General features: G+C 34.4%; 1 protein-coding gene across 13 annotated transcripts in view; it reads right to left on the bottom strand.

Moving 5' to 3' along the window:
* PPFIA2 (PTPRF interacting protein alpha 2) overlaps positions 1 to 13,530 on the bottom strand; it is a 289,892-nt gene that overhangs the window by 192,598 nt on the left and 83,764 nt on the right. For 3 of the 13 annotated variants that reach the window (XM_033056923.2, XM_033056924.2, XM_033056925.2), the window contains exon 1: positions 2,556 to 2,957. The exons of 8 other annotated variants lie outside the window; for them this stretch is intronic. In XM_033056923.2, coding sequence (XP_032912814.1) covers positions 2,556 to 2,636 — 81 coding nt within the window. In that variant the 5' untranslated portion in view covers positions 2,637 to 2,957. Of the gene's footprint in view, positions 1 to 2,555; positions 2,959 to 13,530 lie in introns of those variants that run through there. 2 more of the 13 variants (XM_033056921.2, XM_033056922.2) reach the window with 1 other exon arrangement.

Here is a 13,530-nt window from a genome sequence, read left to right as displayed (position 1 = left end):
CCTGTATGGCCAGTCTGATTCCTTGGCCACTAGGATCCAACCTGGTCTCACTTCCTGAGAACATCCGTGAAATGCTGATAATAAAGTTACAACTTGCACACCTGCTTTTTGCTTCTTTCAGTACCATTTTCATTGCAGAAAAAAGTATTATGTTTTATTATTGAATCAATGCACAATTAACTCAACTATTTAATCATTACATCAATGTGCAATGAAATCAGTAGCTTAATCTCTCATTGTCCTTCATCAATCTGTGCTCAGGCCCTCATCTCACAATTTTTGTATTTGTTCAGTTTTGAACATGCTAGAATCGTTTTTGCTAAGATTATTTTCACATATTTAGGTTAAATACCACCGTACATATTTCAAATTAAGAACCATTAAGCCATCCCAAAACTTTGAAAACTATTTAAACAAAAGATATTCTCCGTCTCAAAGAGATTCCAATGTAACATATAGAAACAATAAAACAGGCAGGAAAGCAAAAGGTGAAAGTAACTCTAAAACAGATCACAGTAGGTAACAGTAATTCTATGAAGTCCTTCTCAGCAATTATTACATTTGTAAGCAAAGACTGAAGTAACTCAAGAGGAAAGAGATGGTAGGGCAAACATGGTGGTCAAAAGCTAGGAGACAAGGAACAATGAAGCCAAGGCAAGAACTGGAAAGTTGCTTCACATCACTTTATATTGCACATATATAAATTAATAAATGGAGAACAGATTGAAAAAGGACATCACAGGACAATACAGGCTCTCTTTGGTTGTTATTTGTTTGTGGGGGGGTTTTTTGTTTGTTCTTTTAAAATTTTATTTTAATTTTATGGGATTATTTTTGCATGGACAACACCAAGCTGTTCTAGAACACAAAGACATACCGTCCAGAATTAACAGCTTTACATTCCAAGGTCATTTAATTCTACATTGTTCATTAAAGTATCCAGGATGCAACAGGAAATTTAGTTCTATTTTCCTTTTATTTAGTGACCCCTTAGCTCAAAAATCTGCAGAAGAAATCATTTTGAAAAGGGAATTTTTTGCCTGTGGGATAATATCTACAGTAATCACAGGGATTGCTAGTAATAATAATAATAATAATACATATTATCAAAAATATATATATACTTTAGCACTTTCATAAAGTATCACAAAATAAGATACTCAGTTTTGGTATCACAACCAAGCATCCTAATTTTTGTGACTTTTTCAACTCGACATACTCAGAAAGAATACCTGACATCAGGAACTGTGTTTAAGAGCATAGCTACAGGAGGCTGTACAGAATATTTAGATGTCAGTGTGTGAAAAAAGTAGAGGAACAGGCCTGGGGCACTCATTCTCTGAATCACTGCCAGGATCAGCAGATCCTCACTGTTAGGAGGATGCCATTCTTTCTGCACAGCCCTCAACTATTATTTGACACCACTGCAAGAAGGGCAAGACGGTACAATTAAAAACAATGGATTTAAAAGGAGACAAGAATGAAGTGCAATTATTGGACCTAAACAATGCTGTACCTAGATTTTGCAACAGAAGTTTGCCATTCATTTTGTAATCAACTTTTACAATCATATTTGCTTGAGCTTGTTTGTTCTGGTCATATACACAGGGTTTATCACATGGTAAAGAATCTGTCTACAGTAGCATAAGTAATGAAAAAGACAAAACTGCTAAGCAATCAGGAGCAAAAAGGATATTTAAATCCTAACTGTATCAGAGGCTGCACTGTAAAAGCTGTTGCCACTTTAAGTTAGTGAAGTGTTTGATTTGCCTTGCAGGGCCAAGATGCTCTAAGGACCATCTGGGGCAGGGGTGTGGGTGAGGGGTTTTTTGTTCTTGTTTAATCTTAATGTAGGAGTACATAGTTTTTCAGAGCCAAGGTACTGGAGATTACTTATAATGAAATGCTATAATGAAATGCTACTTGAAGATGGTTATAATTATATTGGTTTGCAATTAAGATACAGAGCATAAAATACATTTTACCTTCAGCTAAGCACACAAGCTTATTTACCTGGATGAGGCAAAACTTGCCTTAAAAGTGAGAATCTTAATAATCCTACCAATAGATTATGCTGTTCTATCAATTGCACATGTATTACTATTCACAGGAATCAAATTAAGCATCAGCTAGCATTAAATTACATTCAGCATTAATATTAAAAATGCAGACAGGTACAATATACAAAGTTTTTAAAATATATTTTGCATAACATGAGTTGGAATTTCTGTTAATTTCAACAGAGTGCTTGTTTGAACTGAACAGAAAAACAGTGTGGGTCCATGTAAGGAACTATAAACCTAATTAATTGCAAGATGAGACTATCATTGGAAAACCCAAACAATATCAAAATCATAATAAATGTAATTTTGTGTCAGTACAGGAGCAATTACATGCTGACTCTTTTTAAGGCAGCAAATTTACTATAATGATATTGATTTTTCTCCTACCTATACAAAACTAATGAATACATAAGCTTTTTAACATATTAGCTACTCTTACTCAAAGTTCAGCTATTGTTTAAAATCCTTTCAGTTTTATTGAAGTTCACTTACCTGAAAAGTATAAAACCGAGTCCCATTAGGAGGATGCACTTTAGGAGAGGCAGAGACAGTGTTCATATCAGAGAATATCATTTCTGGTCACACACAATACAATCCACAGAGAGCTACAGACGCAGAGCAGAGTGCTAAGCTCGGAGACAAATCCTTTTATACATTTAGGGAGGCAATTGGACAAAATTCCGTCTGCCCCATCCGTTCAGCTGGAGAGTGACAGTGCTTTGAATTCCTCACTCCTGTGTCTGTGAGCTAAACTGTAAGGTCATTGCTCCCTGACCTCTAGCTCAGCTAGTCCATAATATGCACGACGAATAAAAATTAGAAATGCCAAAGAAAAGAGAGCCAGAATCTACAGTACATGGAGCTTGTGCAGAATCTGGCAACGTTTTGGACCTGCCCATCTGTTCTCAGTGATAATCACCTCCCTCCACCACAGCCTTGCAAAGTGATTATGCTAAGCATCCCAGTTAACCAATAAAACACAGTTTCATTTCAAGCAAGCATGCACAGCGAAAAACAGAGGACCTCTTCTGACTAACCTGAAGCATGCCTCATGTTCAGTTTATAGCTGTATTTGATAACAACGACAATTTTATCATTTCAGTTGCTGACAGCTATGTTAACACATACAACTTGCTTTAAATAACACAAAGGTGGCTTTTTTGTCATTTTAACTGTCTTGTCTAGAAAAAAAAAGAAACTGTATATTTTTCTCCAAATCATTATTTTTTATATTTCTTAATTTTTGGTGCTACTGCTGGGGAGAAATAAATATTTGTGAGGCTGTTTACAGAGCTATAGTCAGTTTAAATATAATACACATTATAAGCTTCTCTTTTGTCACTTTTTTCTAATTATTTTTTCTCATCTTCAGTCTGAATCTCTCTTGAAGAAAGGTCTACCTAACATTGTTAAGTATAAGGTTGGAATTTTATTCTGAGCCTTACTGTGCTTAGCAAAGCTATATACCTACAACTTAATACATTAGCTGTACACAAGATGTTTTAAAGGAGTTATTTTTAAGGCTGATAATTGTGAACACCTGCACTGAACATTCTAAAATCATTCATCACATCTTTTCTTCAAACACAGATAATTTGAACTACATGAAGACAATAAAAAAAGTAATATTCAAAGAACTTGACGCCTTTCACTAACAAAAAAAAGTGTTCAATTTTGAAAAATTGAAAAATAGGGTTACAGAAAAGGGTAAAATTGTAAAGTGGTTGCAAAACTAACTTTGCATGTTCTGTCAAGCAGTTTGTATTTAATTCACAAGGTTTAAAAGACAAAAAACCACTTAAGAAATGGTACTTTCGAAAGGAACTTGTCACAATTCTAAAAGCCTGGGGAGTTGCCAGGCTTCCTATGTTTTTTTATTCTGTTTTATCTTAATGCTTTTAGCAATAGGAGATAATGCAGTTTCTAAAGTAAAATGACTAAGAAAGGAGTTGGAAAAGATGTAGAGATGTTTGTCTGTTTAAATGTGTATGTCAGAGTGGTGTATAATGCAATAATGCTTTGTAAGCCATAGAGAAAAAATTTTCTCAGATCCTATTCATATCTAGAAATTTTTTATAATTACCATGATGTGGCTTCTATAACATCTACAGAATCAAAGAAAAACTACTGTGTGGAACATTTTCTTAAGACCTAGATTTGAGATTACAGTGTATTCTTCTCTCTTTGATTTTTCTTCCAGAAGATCTAGATGCTTGTATGAGCAAAGAGGCCCCTCAACTGGTCAAATGAAAGATATCAGTTTGTTTATAATCTGAGTAGAAGACCTTTTATTATGAGTTGATATTTTCTTCTTCATAATATGCCTACCAAACACATGCTATTTCTCCACAGTGCAATGAATACAATTTCTTTTGTGGACATTTAAAATGGTTTGCCCCAGAAAAAGAAGAAAGTTTACATCAGTTTCCTCAACAAATGCATAATTTGAAGAATTCATGTGCAAAATCCCATGTACATTACTCTGAGAGACAAGTACTTTTACTTCTCAGTAACTGAATCTACTAGCCTGAACTTCCCTTGCTTCAACTTTCATAACTTTTAATCCTTGTTTCTACCAGGGAATATAGAAAATGCAGTTAATTTTCTCATAGTGGCATGTGCTAAATCTTAAGGTTGATAATTCACAGTTTAGCCCAACAGCTTTAGTCAGAATAATGCCTTTCATGATCATAACATTACTGCTGTATTTAGCTAGTTCCCTATTTGCTCCTCTAGGACTGCGCATCTTCTCTTAGCTGTAGCCTTCCACTGGGAGGACTTACTGGGATCGCTTGGCTGCCTTTTACTTGAAAAATGCTTTTCAAAATACTCTTCCTGATCTTTTTATCTGCTGTTTTGGCTTTCCTGCCTAGGTGAAGAAATTTGTAGTTAAAAAACCTACCACCAACGCCACCACAAAAAAAAAAAAAAAAAAAAAAAAAAAAAAAAAAAAAAAAAGCCCCCCCCCATGCCTGCATTTCAGTTCCAAAGAAAACATACCTCCCTATCTAATCAGTACAAATCTGGAGAGAAGGCATAGCTGTTGTTCTAACTCTCCATTAACTTCCACCTTGTGAGGAAAGGTAATGACTATGAATTTTTGTCTTTCTCACTGTAATACAGGCAACATCATTTTCTTGTAGGATCCTCATGGAAACAGAATGTCATTTTGGTGTAACTCTCAAAATAGATTGGAAACATTTGTTTACAGCAGTTTTTTTCTGAAAAATATAAAACTAGCCTTTTGTCAGGAAGTGGTTAGAGCACAGGTACAGTCAGTAAAGCATGAACTGATGCACGGCAGAATGAGTGTTCATAATTATGGAAAGGGTCACATTTCAGAAAAGTCAGCAGCTCCACAGCAGGGATTCAGCAATCTCCTCAGAACAAGGAGCTGGAACCAGGTCTCCCATTCTAATTGAGTGCAACAACGACCAAGGAGGGTGACTAGCAGCGTGAACTGAAGAGAGCAGAAAATGGAACTGAAGGAAGCTGAAGAGACCAAACAGGACAAACAGAGTAACACACCTAAAGACCATGACTACAGCTCAGTTCTAGAAGTGCTTACAGTGGATGCAATTCCCTTTCAAATATTTGCTCCTATAAATATTCCAACTAATGATTTAATTATTCCATAAGCTGAGACTTGCAGTGGAGGAAAAAAAAATCTCCAACATGAAAAAGTTCTACATGTTTAAAAGTATGAAATATGGCAATGCTTCTGAGATTACTTTAGTTCCAGTTACTTTTGAATGCATGAGTTATCAAGCACTGAATCTGTATCATATGAATTATATTGAGCTTTACATTTTGATTAGATGCTACTCTCCAAAATTTCAGTGCAGTCTATGATTTTTGATAGTAGGTACAAAACCCAAGATATGTTATATATATCAGAGATATACATATATTAAAAAAATCCAGTAAGGTGCAAATCAAAAAGGAAGGCATATATATATTATATATATATATCAGATGATTATGTAAAGTACTTTAAAAATTCAGGGATACTAATACAAACCCTTCTATTTCTGACTGCAGAGACAAGATGCACTTTTAAAATTGACAAACACACTTAGCTTTTTAATGTGCTGGTCCTTGTGATATATAGTTTCTCTTCAGAATATGTAGTGCAATATAAAGCAGATGTTTTGAGTTAAGATTTAAATCACCAGCTCTTATTCAATTAGGTGAGTAATTATCCAGAAACAAGGACTTTGTATCACATATTATTCTCGTTTCTGTCTTTATCAGGGAAAACCACATTAAAGAAACATGCCTTCCTCCAGGAGCAGTGTGTGTGATTTTCAGAACATTAGAGAGCTTTCACATTAAACCACTAGACCTAATCACTTCTACTTCATAGACTCAGATAAACCTACTAATCTTCCAATATTGACATCACTGTACTTGAATTGATGTTTCTTTATTATCTTCTGTTGTAGACATCAAAATAGAGAGAAAATCATATGATATGTTATTTATCTGGCTTAAAATATCCTGATTTTGCTTTAAACTAGAGAATGCTAATGTTTAAAGAGTTCTATTTCCCAACTATTAATGGCTGGAAATGATGTTAAGCTTTTACTACATTTCCCAAAAAAAGATATTCAATTGCATATCAAATTTTAATGACAATCCTAATGAAGTCTAATTGTTTTTTACACCCAAATTTATTTACAGTTTCTTTCAGCTTATTTAATGAAGTTCTACACCAAAAATATTTCTTTATTTCCCCCATCAACAAAGCAACACAAAACCAAAATCTGATGAATATACTTTAAAGAATTTACAAAATTCACACATATGAAGTTTCAGAAACTAACCATTTCCAGCTGGTATAGCTTTCAGAAAGCAAAGTGAGAGAATTAAAGACAATAAAACACAGAACAGCTCTTGTTCCCTTTCAGGTTTCTAGTACAAAGAGAAAATCCTTATAGAATTTAAAACTGGTAGAAATAGATCAGCTTATCTTCTCAATAAGTAAAGCCTGTTTTTCATCATCTCAGTAACTAAGAGCAAGTTATCAACATTTCCATCACTTTGTTGCTTTTGAGTATGCAAATACCCACTTGTAGCAGCAATTGTCTCACAAGAACAAGTGCTGGTACCAAGACAGAATGAACTTATAAGTCCCGCTTTAACTCTGAACATACAGATTTGTATAACCCTTGAGGACAAGTACACTTCAAAACAGAATATCTTCTGTTAGAAGTAAAAACTATATATCAGAAATACTAAAGGATAAAATGTGTCCCAACAAGTCTATTCTGTATGATGGCTTCCCTTTCAAACATGAGAACAATGCCAAAAGTTTCACAGGAAGTGCAAATATGAATACAATTAATTTTTAAAGTAATCTTGCACATACTAAAATATTTTACGAAGTATTGCATTTACTTTAAAAAAAATAAAACCAGTCAACATCACCTTATCAACTTCAAACTCTTCAAACCTTTTTGCTTTTAAATGGTCAACTTGAGAATTTGTTTAACTAAATGAACTAAATCTCTCCATGCTGTGAAAGGTCAATGAAATTAAAATTGCTCATTCAGTATCTAAGTGAGATTATGAGTACAGTTGTTCATTCAGAATAGATTTTGTATAACCTATCAAGTATGCAGTCCATAATCAACAATTATGGAAGGCAACTGTAATGTCATTAAATCCAAGAGATACCATTTGATTGCTTGCACAGGAGGAAAATTTCCCTTTTTTTTGTATTCTGGACAAGGAATTTTTGACCACAACTAGGGCTCTTGTGCAGCACTGCCCTGCAGTATGCTGGTCATCACAGGTGTAAGAATTAATTCTCCTAATCTGAAGAGTTAACAATTAAATAGTTCTCTATCTGACTCCCTTTCCACATGGTTCAACAAAGCCAGGATGGAATGTCCAAAGAACCACTCCATTTTTCTTGAAACAATTCAAGTTCTCAGCACTGGATATGTGCTTCCTCTGTATAACTCGACCCATCAGTAAATCAAGATTGTACGCTGAGGCTTATTAGAAAATTGAAATGAACCTGATATAAACACTGATTTTATCTGTTTTTAAGTTATGTGTTAATGGTAGTCACTGACTGAGTGAATCTAAAAAAAAACTGAATGAAAACTTAATACTTGTATATAGAAAAGTATACTGGACTTCAAGCATAATGTGAGAGTTGAAGGAGAGGATAGCAGAGCTGTGAGAAACTGTAGTGAATCAAATCATAAAAAATTGAGAGATTTATCTCTTAAAGTTAATTCATACCTCGTTTGAAAAGATATTTTCTTTTCTCCGTGACCCTTGAGTTTCAACTGCCAAAAGCACAGATACTCAGCTATATTTGCTATACATATCCATACACTGCCATTCACTTTTGACGCCCGGACTACATTTCTGTTTTCTGACATGTAGGTTTCATGAGAAAGTCTAGATGGTCCATGGAATCAAGGACAACTTTTTATGAAAGTTGAATCACAGAAGTGACTGTCTTTATGAACATTTTTAACATTTCGGTCAAATCTTCAACTCTTTGTGACTCAAGACTAAAACCTCCAAAGTAATGTGATCCCAGATCATAGAAAAGAAATAATGTAAAGAGTCAGCTTGTTATTTCACTATATGTCATATCATTTAGGTGTCAGTTTTGTTATTTATGCCTTAAGCTAATTATATTGCACTATATACACATATACACGGCGGTATCATGGCACTTGGCAAAATACAAGTAGCTTCTTATCAGCAAACATAGGATCTAAATAATGTACTTTACTGCAAAGGATCACAGTACATTAAGGATGACTGAAATCATGAAAGAGCATAAAATGATAATCATTGCCTATGTATCATCATCAGCAGAGTGGCCTTTTCTTTTTAAGTGAACATTTACATTATGTGCCTCATCCTGAAGATAAAAATAGGATGAAAGCCTATGAGGAAAAAACAGAAGATACAAGTTTGAGATAATGTGTTCAGCCACTACAACTTACTGTGAATAGATATCCTCTCAAACCTTCTTATCCTCCCTTTGAAAAATACTTTTTCTTCCTAACAGTATTATTAATTTTAATTCTGATATTTTTTTATATTGCAATTGTTCTGCAATCTTTACATAGAGATGTATCCTGTTCTGGAAGTATAAAAACGGTTCAGAGAGTAAACTGCTAATGAAAATGAGTAACAGAATTTTATCTAAAAGATAAAGGCTGTTGGGAAAGCTTGTGCCAAGGCAATTGTCTTTGTTATTTATTTCTATTTCTGCTCAGTCTGGAAAATATCTTTTGTCATATTGACTGATGCAAGTTGCTAAACAGGTCCTTTGAGTAAGAATTTACAGAAATGAATCAAAAGATAAAATTCATGACTGATTAGTCCCTTACGTTGCATGGGAACTGCAAACAAACTCTTGAGTAAGGACTGTGGATATCAGCAGGCCTTTGCAAAAGGAAGTCTGTTTGTTTACTTTCTTGATTAAAATTTCATAATTTTTCTATACTGTCAGTGAATGTATTTCTGAATGAAATTAACACAAACCTGAAAATAATCAGAATAAACCCATAAAATCACATAATTATGCCTTCTTTCACATTGTGAAAAAATTGAAATATTAGTGATGATTTAATAAAATTCCCTTAAGTAGGTTTACCCTGGTAGCTTTTCTGTCCTGAATATATAACAGCAACAATCCTGAATGGGACAACAACCCTTGGGATTGGAATCTGCTGAAGGACAGTCATACTTCCAAAAGCAGTAACTAATGGAATAGTTTAATTAATGAAGTCTTTCATCTAATTTTCAGGGATGCTCAGTCCCTGATTAGCCTCTCTTAAGTCACATCAGCCCTGCTGATGCCATTTTGAGCATTTAGGCCTCATTGTTGTACACTTAAGAGCCAAAACAGTTGGAGTGACTAAGTAAGTTTGAAAATGTCACACCTGTTGCTCCAAATTTATTCAAAAAATGTAGTCTCCCAAAGACAATGTAAAATTTTATAGCTAGATACAAGCAATAAAACCTTTTATTGTCCTTTTTTTTTTTTTTGTTAAGTACATGCCCCAAATCAGGAATAACATAGCAGTTTGAAAAGATCTCAGGACTACTATGATGCACAGCTCTTCACTGGCATACATACAGCCTTATAAGTGGTCACGGTAGAAAGCAGAAAGAGTTTCTTCTAAAAATCCTGTCTGTGCTTGTCCTTAATCACTTGACACGATTTTCCCTTCTAAAAGTGCAGTGGCAGTGTTTGTGCACTGATACTGTCTAAATTCATCTTTCCAGAAGAGAAGAGATACAGGATTATAAAACAAAACCGTCAATACCATCCTGAGGGCAAATGGCTGTTCCAGATCTTGACTCAGCGCCCTTTCATTTCCCCTTACAAACTGTTATAAAAATATAGAATGATCCAGCAACTGCATAGCTATATGAAGGAGAAGCAAATGTTGCATTTTTCTGTGAAAAAACCCAAAAGGTACAAATACAACTGAAAGTTACTTTCCCAGGGCTAGAAAATGTGAATCCCATTGAATTTAATTATTTTTGGTTTTCATTTTTTATTTAATTCACAATTCAGGCCTGGGCAATCATAGAATATGCGGTGCTGATTAATTCTGTTTTAATGTTGATTTTCAGTTACCCTATTTATCTTCCTGTAAATTCTAAAAGGAAAGTCAACAGACAACAGTACAAAACCACCATTTTTCCCATCTTCAGGCTGAATGGCTTCAAAACTTGCTAAACCCCCAAAAAAGGACTTTCTATGTCTTAATCTTCACAATAATCACCTTTTTACTTTATTAAATATGCTTTGGGGGAAAAAAAAAAGTAGGATAGGATATTAAGTAAGATAGTACTTCTAGGATACAGGAAAAGTAAAAGTATTATCTCGTTCCTTTCTGCATTCAGTAAGGATGACTTCAATATTTATCATGCAAGTGACTAAGCAGCATTATTCATGATTCATCTTGCCATGCATCTAAAAAGTGCCATGAACTTATAAGCAGTAGAATGTTTACGTTCTTAACATTCTTATGGCTGAATCTGTATCTCAAGGTAGAAAACTGATATGAAGATGGATTGATAATCAACAAGCCTGTGTGCCAATATTAAATGAAGATAGAACCTTTTTTATTAAGGACCACATTCTAAAAGCTTACTCTTGGACAGGAAAATGTGCTACTAGACAAAAGCATAAAAATGTAGTGAAACCTAAATTAAACACTGATACTGACTGAGTACTGTTCTCATCTAACAAAACTTTGTCCCTTCTATATGGGAGCAGATGACTATTGCCTGGTGTTCTGCAGTCACAGCTCATTTTAAAACTGCTGAAAGCTTAGTGGTAAGACTATAAAATTTCTACATCAGAAGAAGAAAATTATTCATAGACAGAGACTCTCAGGTGGAATGAGAGCAGATGGAAAGCTGGGAATTATGTGGCTGCTATTGAGCAAGGACACATTGAAATCTCCTCGCCAAGGGAAGGTAGCTTTTACATTTCTTTCTTTCATGGGAGCAATGGCAGAAATGAACCTTGGCATCTTCTGGTGGGCTTTATTTGCAGTGGAAGTGTCTGTGTCTCTTGTGTGTTACCACAGGCTCCCTTTACAGTCAATAAAGACAGGCACTTTCAAGGGGCACTGTTTCTGACCTATTTTAGATGTCTATTTTAGTTTGAGATGAATCACACTACAGAGGTGGGAGGCAGTAAAGACAGAAATGCCTAAGCTCTAGATATCTGAAGTTAGGTGCAGTGGATCCTACCCTGGGAGCCTGAACTGAATGTAAAAGAAGTTATCAAAATATGACAAGAAGATATTAAAATCAATGACAAAACCCCCACCACTGATTAAGTACACCTGAGGAAAAATTACTGTCAGAAATACTTATTTCTATAACTATGTGAAACAAAACCAAAACCACACAAACCCCAAAAATGGCTTTTCCTACTTTCTGAAATAAATTATGTGAAAAGCAACATCTGCAGTGATGAATTCACAATCACATCCAGATTAAGTCTGCTGCTATAATCGCAGGGAAGATTAATAGCTGAGAATAAGATACAAAAGACTGTGGAGCGCAGCAAAATTAACTGCAAAATTATTTATATTTTGTTAAAGGATATAGTGACACAAACACGTTAAATCACATTACAAGGTTAACTAATAAGGTCAGGCATTTCCTAATTTCTTAGTACTATATCTGTGCTTCTTTCACCTTCACTACAGCATGAACATGTTTCCTATGAACATTCAACAGATATTATAGACATTTATTACAATTCAAAGCTGGGATTTTTTATTTAGAACTTCACAGAGTTTCACATATTTCATGCAATTTCATGCAGCAGCTTTAAATTTTGATTAGTGGTCAAGTAGTGGTAATGTGAATTAGTGTGTTGTTAACGTGGCACCGAAAATCTCTAAAAAACAGTAGAACACTATATATTGAACTTAAAATGTATACAAAATATACCTGTGGTAAATGGAAGAGTAAAATAATAAATGGAATAGTGTCGCATTTGCCATATGCAGAAAATTCCCCTAACATTAGTGCATTGGGAATTTTCTTTCAAAGAAAAAAAAAGGTGGTAAAAAAGAGCCAACTACAGGTTTAACCTGCATTGTCAATATAAAGGTTTAGTCCTTTCCTTAGTCTGATGTAGGACATATTCTCAGCAATGCCTTACAGGAAAAATGGCCACAGGAAAAATTATACATCATCTCTCCTCTTCACCCACTGACCTCTCTCCTCTACAGAAAACAAATAGATACATTTTTAGTGTTGCTCCTCTACAGAAGTTGCTTTTTACATAAATACATCCTGGTTTCCTTCATCTTTAGCTAAACAGTGCTAATCCTGGCAGCCTCTCTTCACTTAAAAATTCCTTCTTAGCCCTGATCATTTTCACTATCTATGTCTACATCTCCAGATAGTAGCTTACCATGATGGAATATATCTTGTTCCTTCTCTGCACAGCCAGATGGAAATCAAAAGCAAACATTTTATCTTACTCCTACTCCTGCCCATTTACCAAGACTCCAAACCTTCTAGCAGCACTGAAATTGCAGTTAAGTGTGGTTTCCTAAGACTGAACAACACTGCACCTCAGAATAAATAGGTGGCATACAAACTAGACCAGCACAAACTAGACCAGCACAAATACAATTCTAACTCAAAGTTTTCAGATACTGACCAAGAATGGTATTTTATTAAATAGTAAAACAGTTTTCAATATTTGCACAGTCTGTTTAACTGAAAAGATTAAGATGACCATGGATGTGGTTTGATAGAGAAACAAGATAGAACAGTTGGGAAAATAAATCACAGATGAGTCAACAATTAAAATAAAACTTGTGATTTTATTTAAAAAAAAATCTGATGACTCATTCACAATTATCTCCATATAAACTTCCATTTTATACACTCCACCTCTTAATATCTGAACAGATTACTTTGGTTTATGTGCAAATTAACC

Source organism: Catharus ustulatus, chromosome 4 (assembly GCF_009819885.2).
Source record: "Catharus ustulatus isolate bCatUst1 chromosome 4, bCatUst1.pri.v2, whole genome shotgun sequence".
NCBI classification, from domain to species: domain Eukaryota; kingdom Metazoa; phylum Chordata; class Aves; order Passeriformes; family Turdidae; genus Catharus; species Catharus ustulatus.
This window is presented reverse-complemented; position numbering and strand designations above follow the sequence as displayed.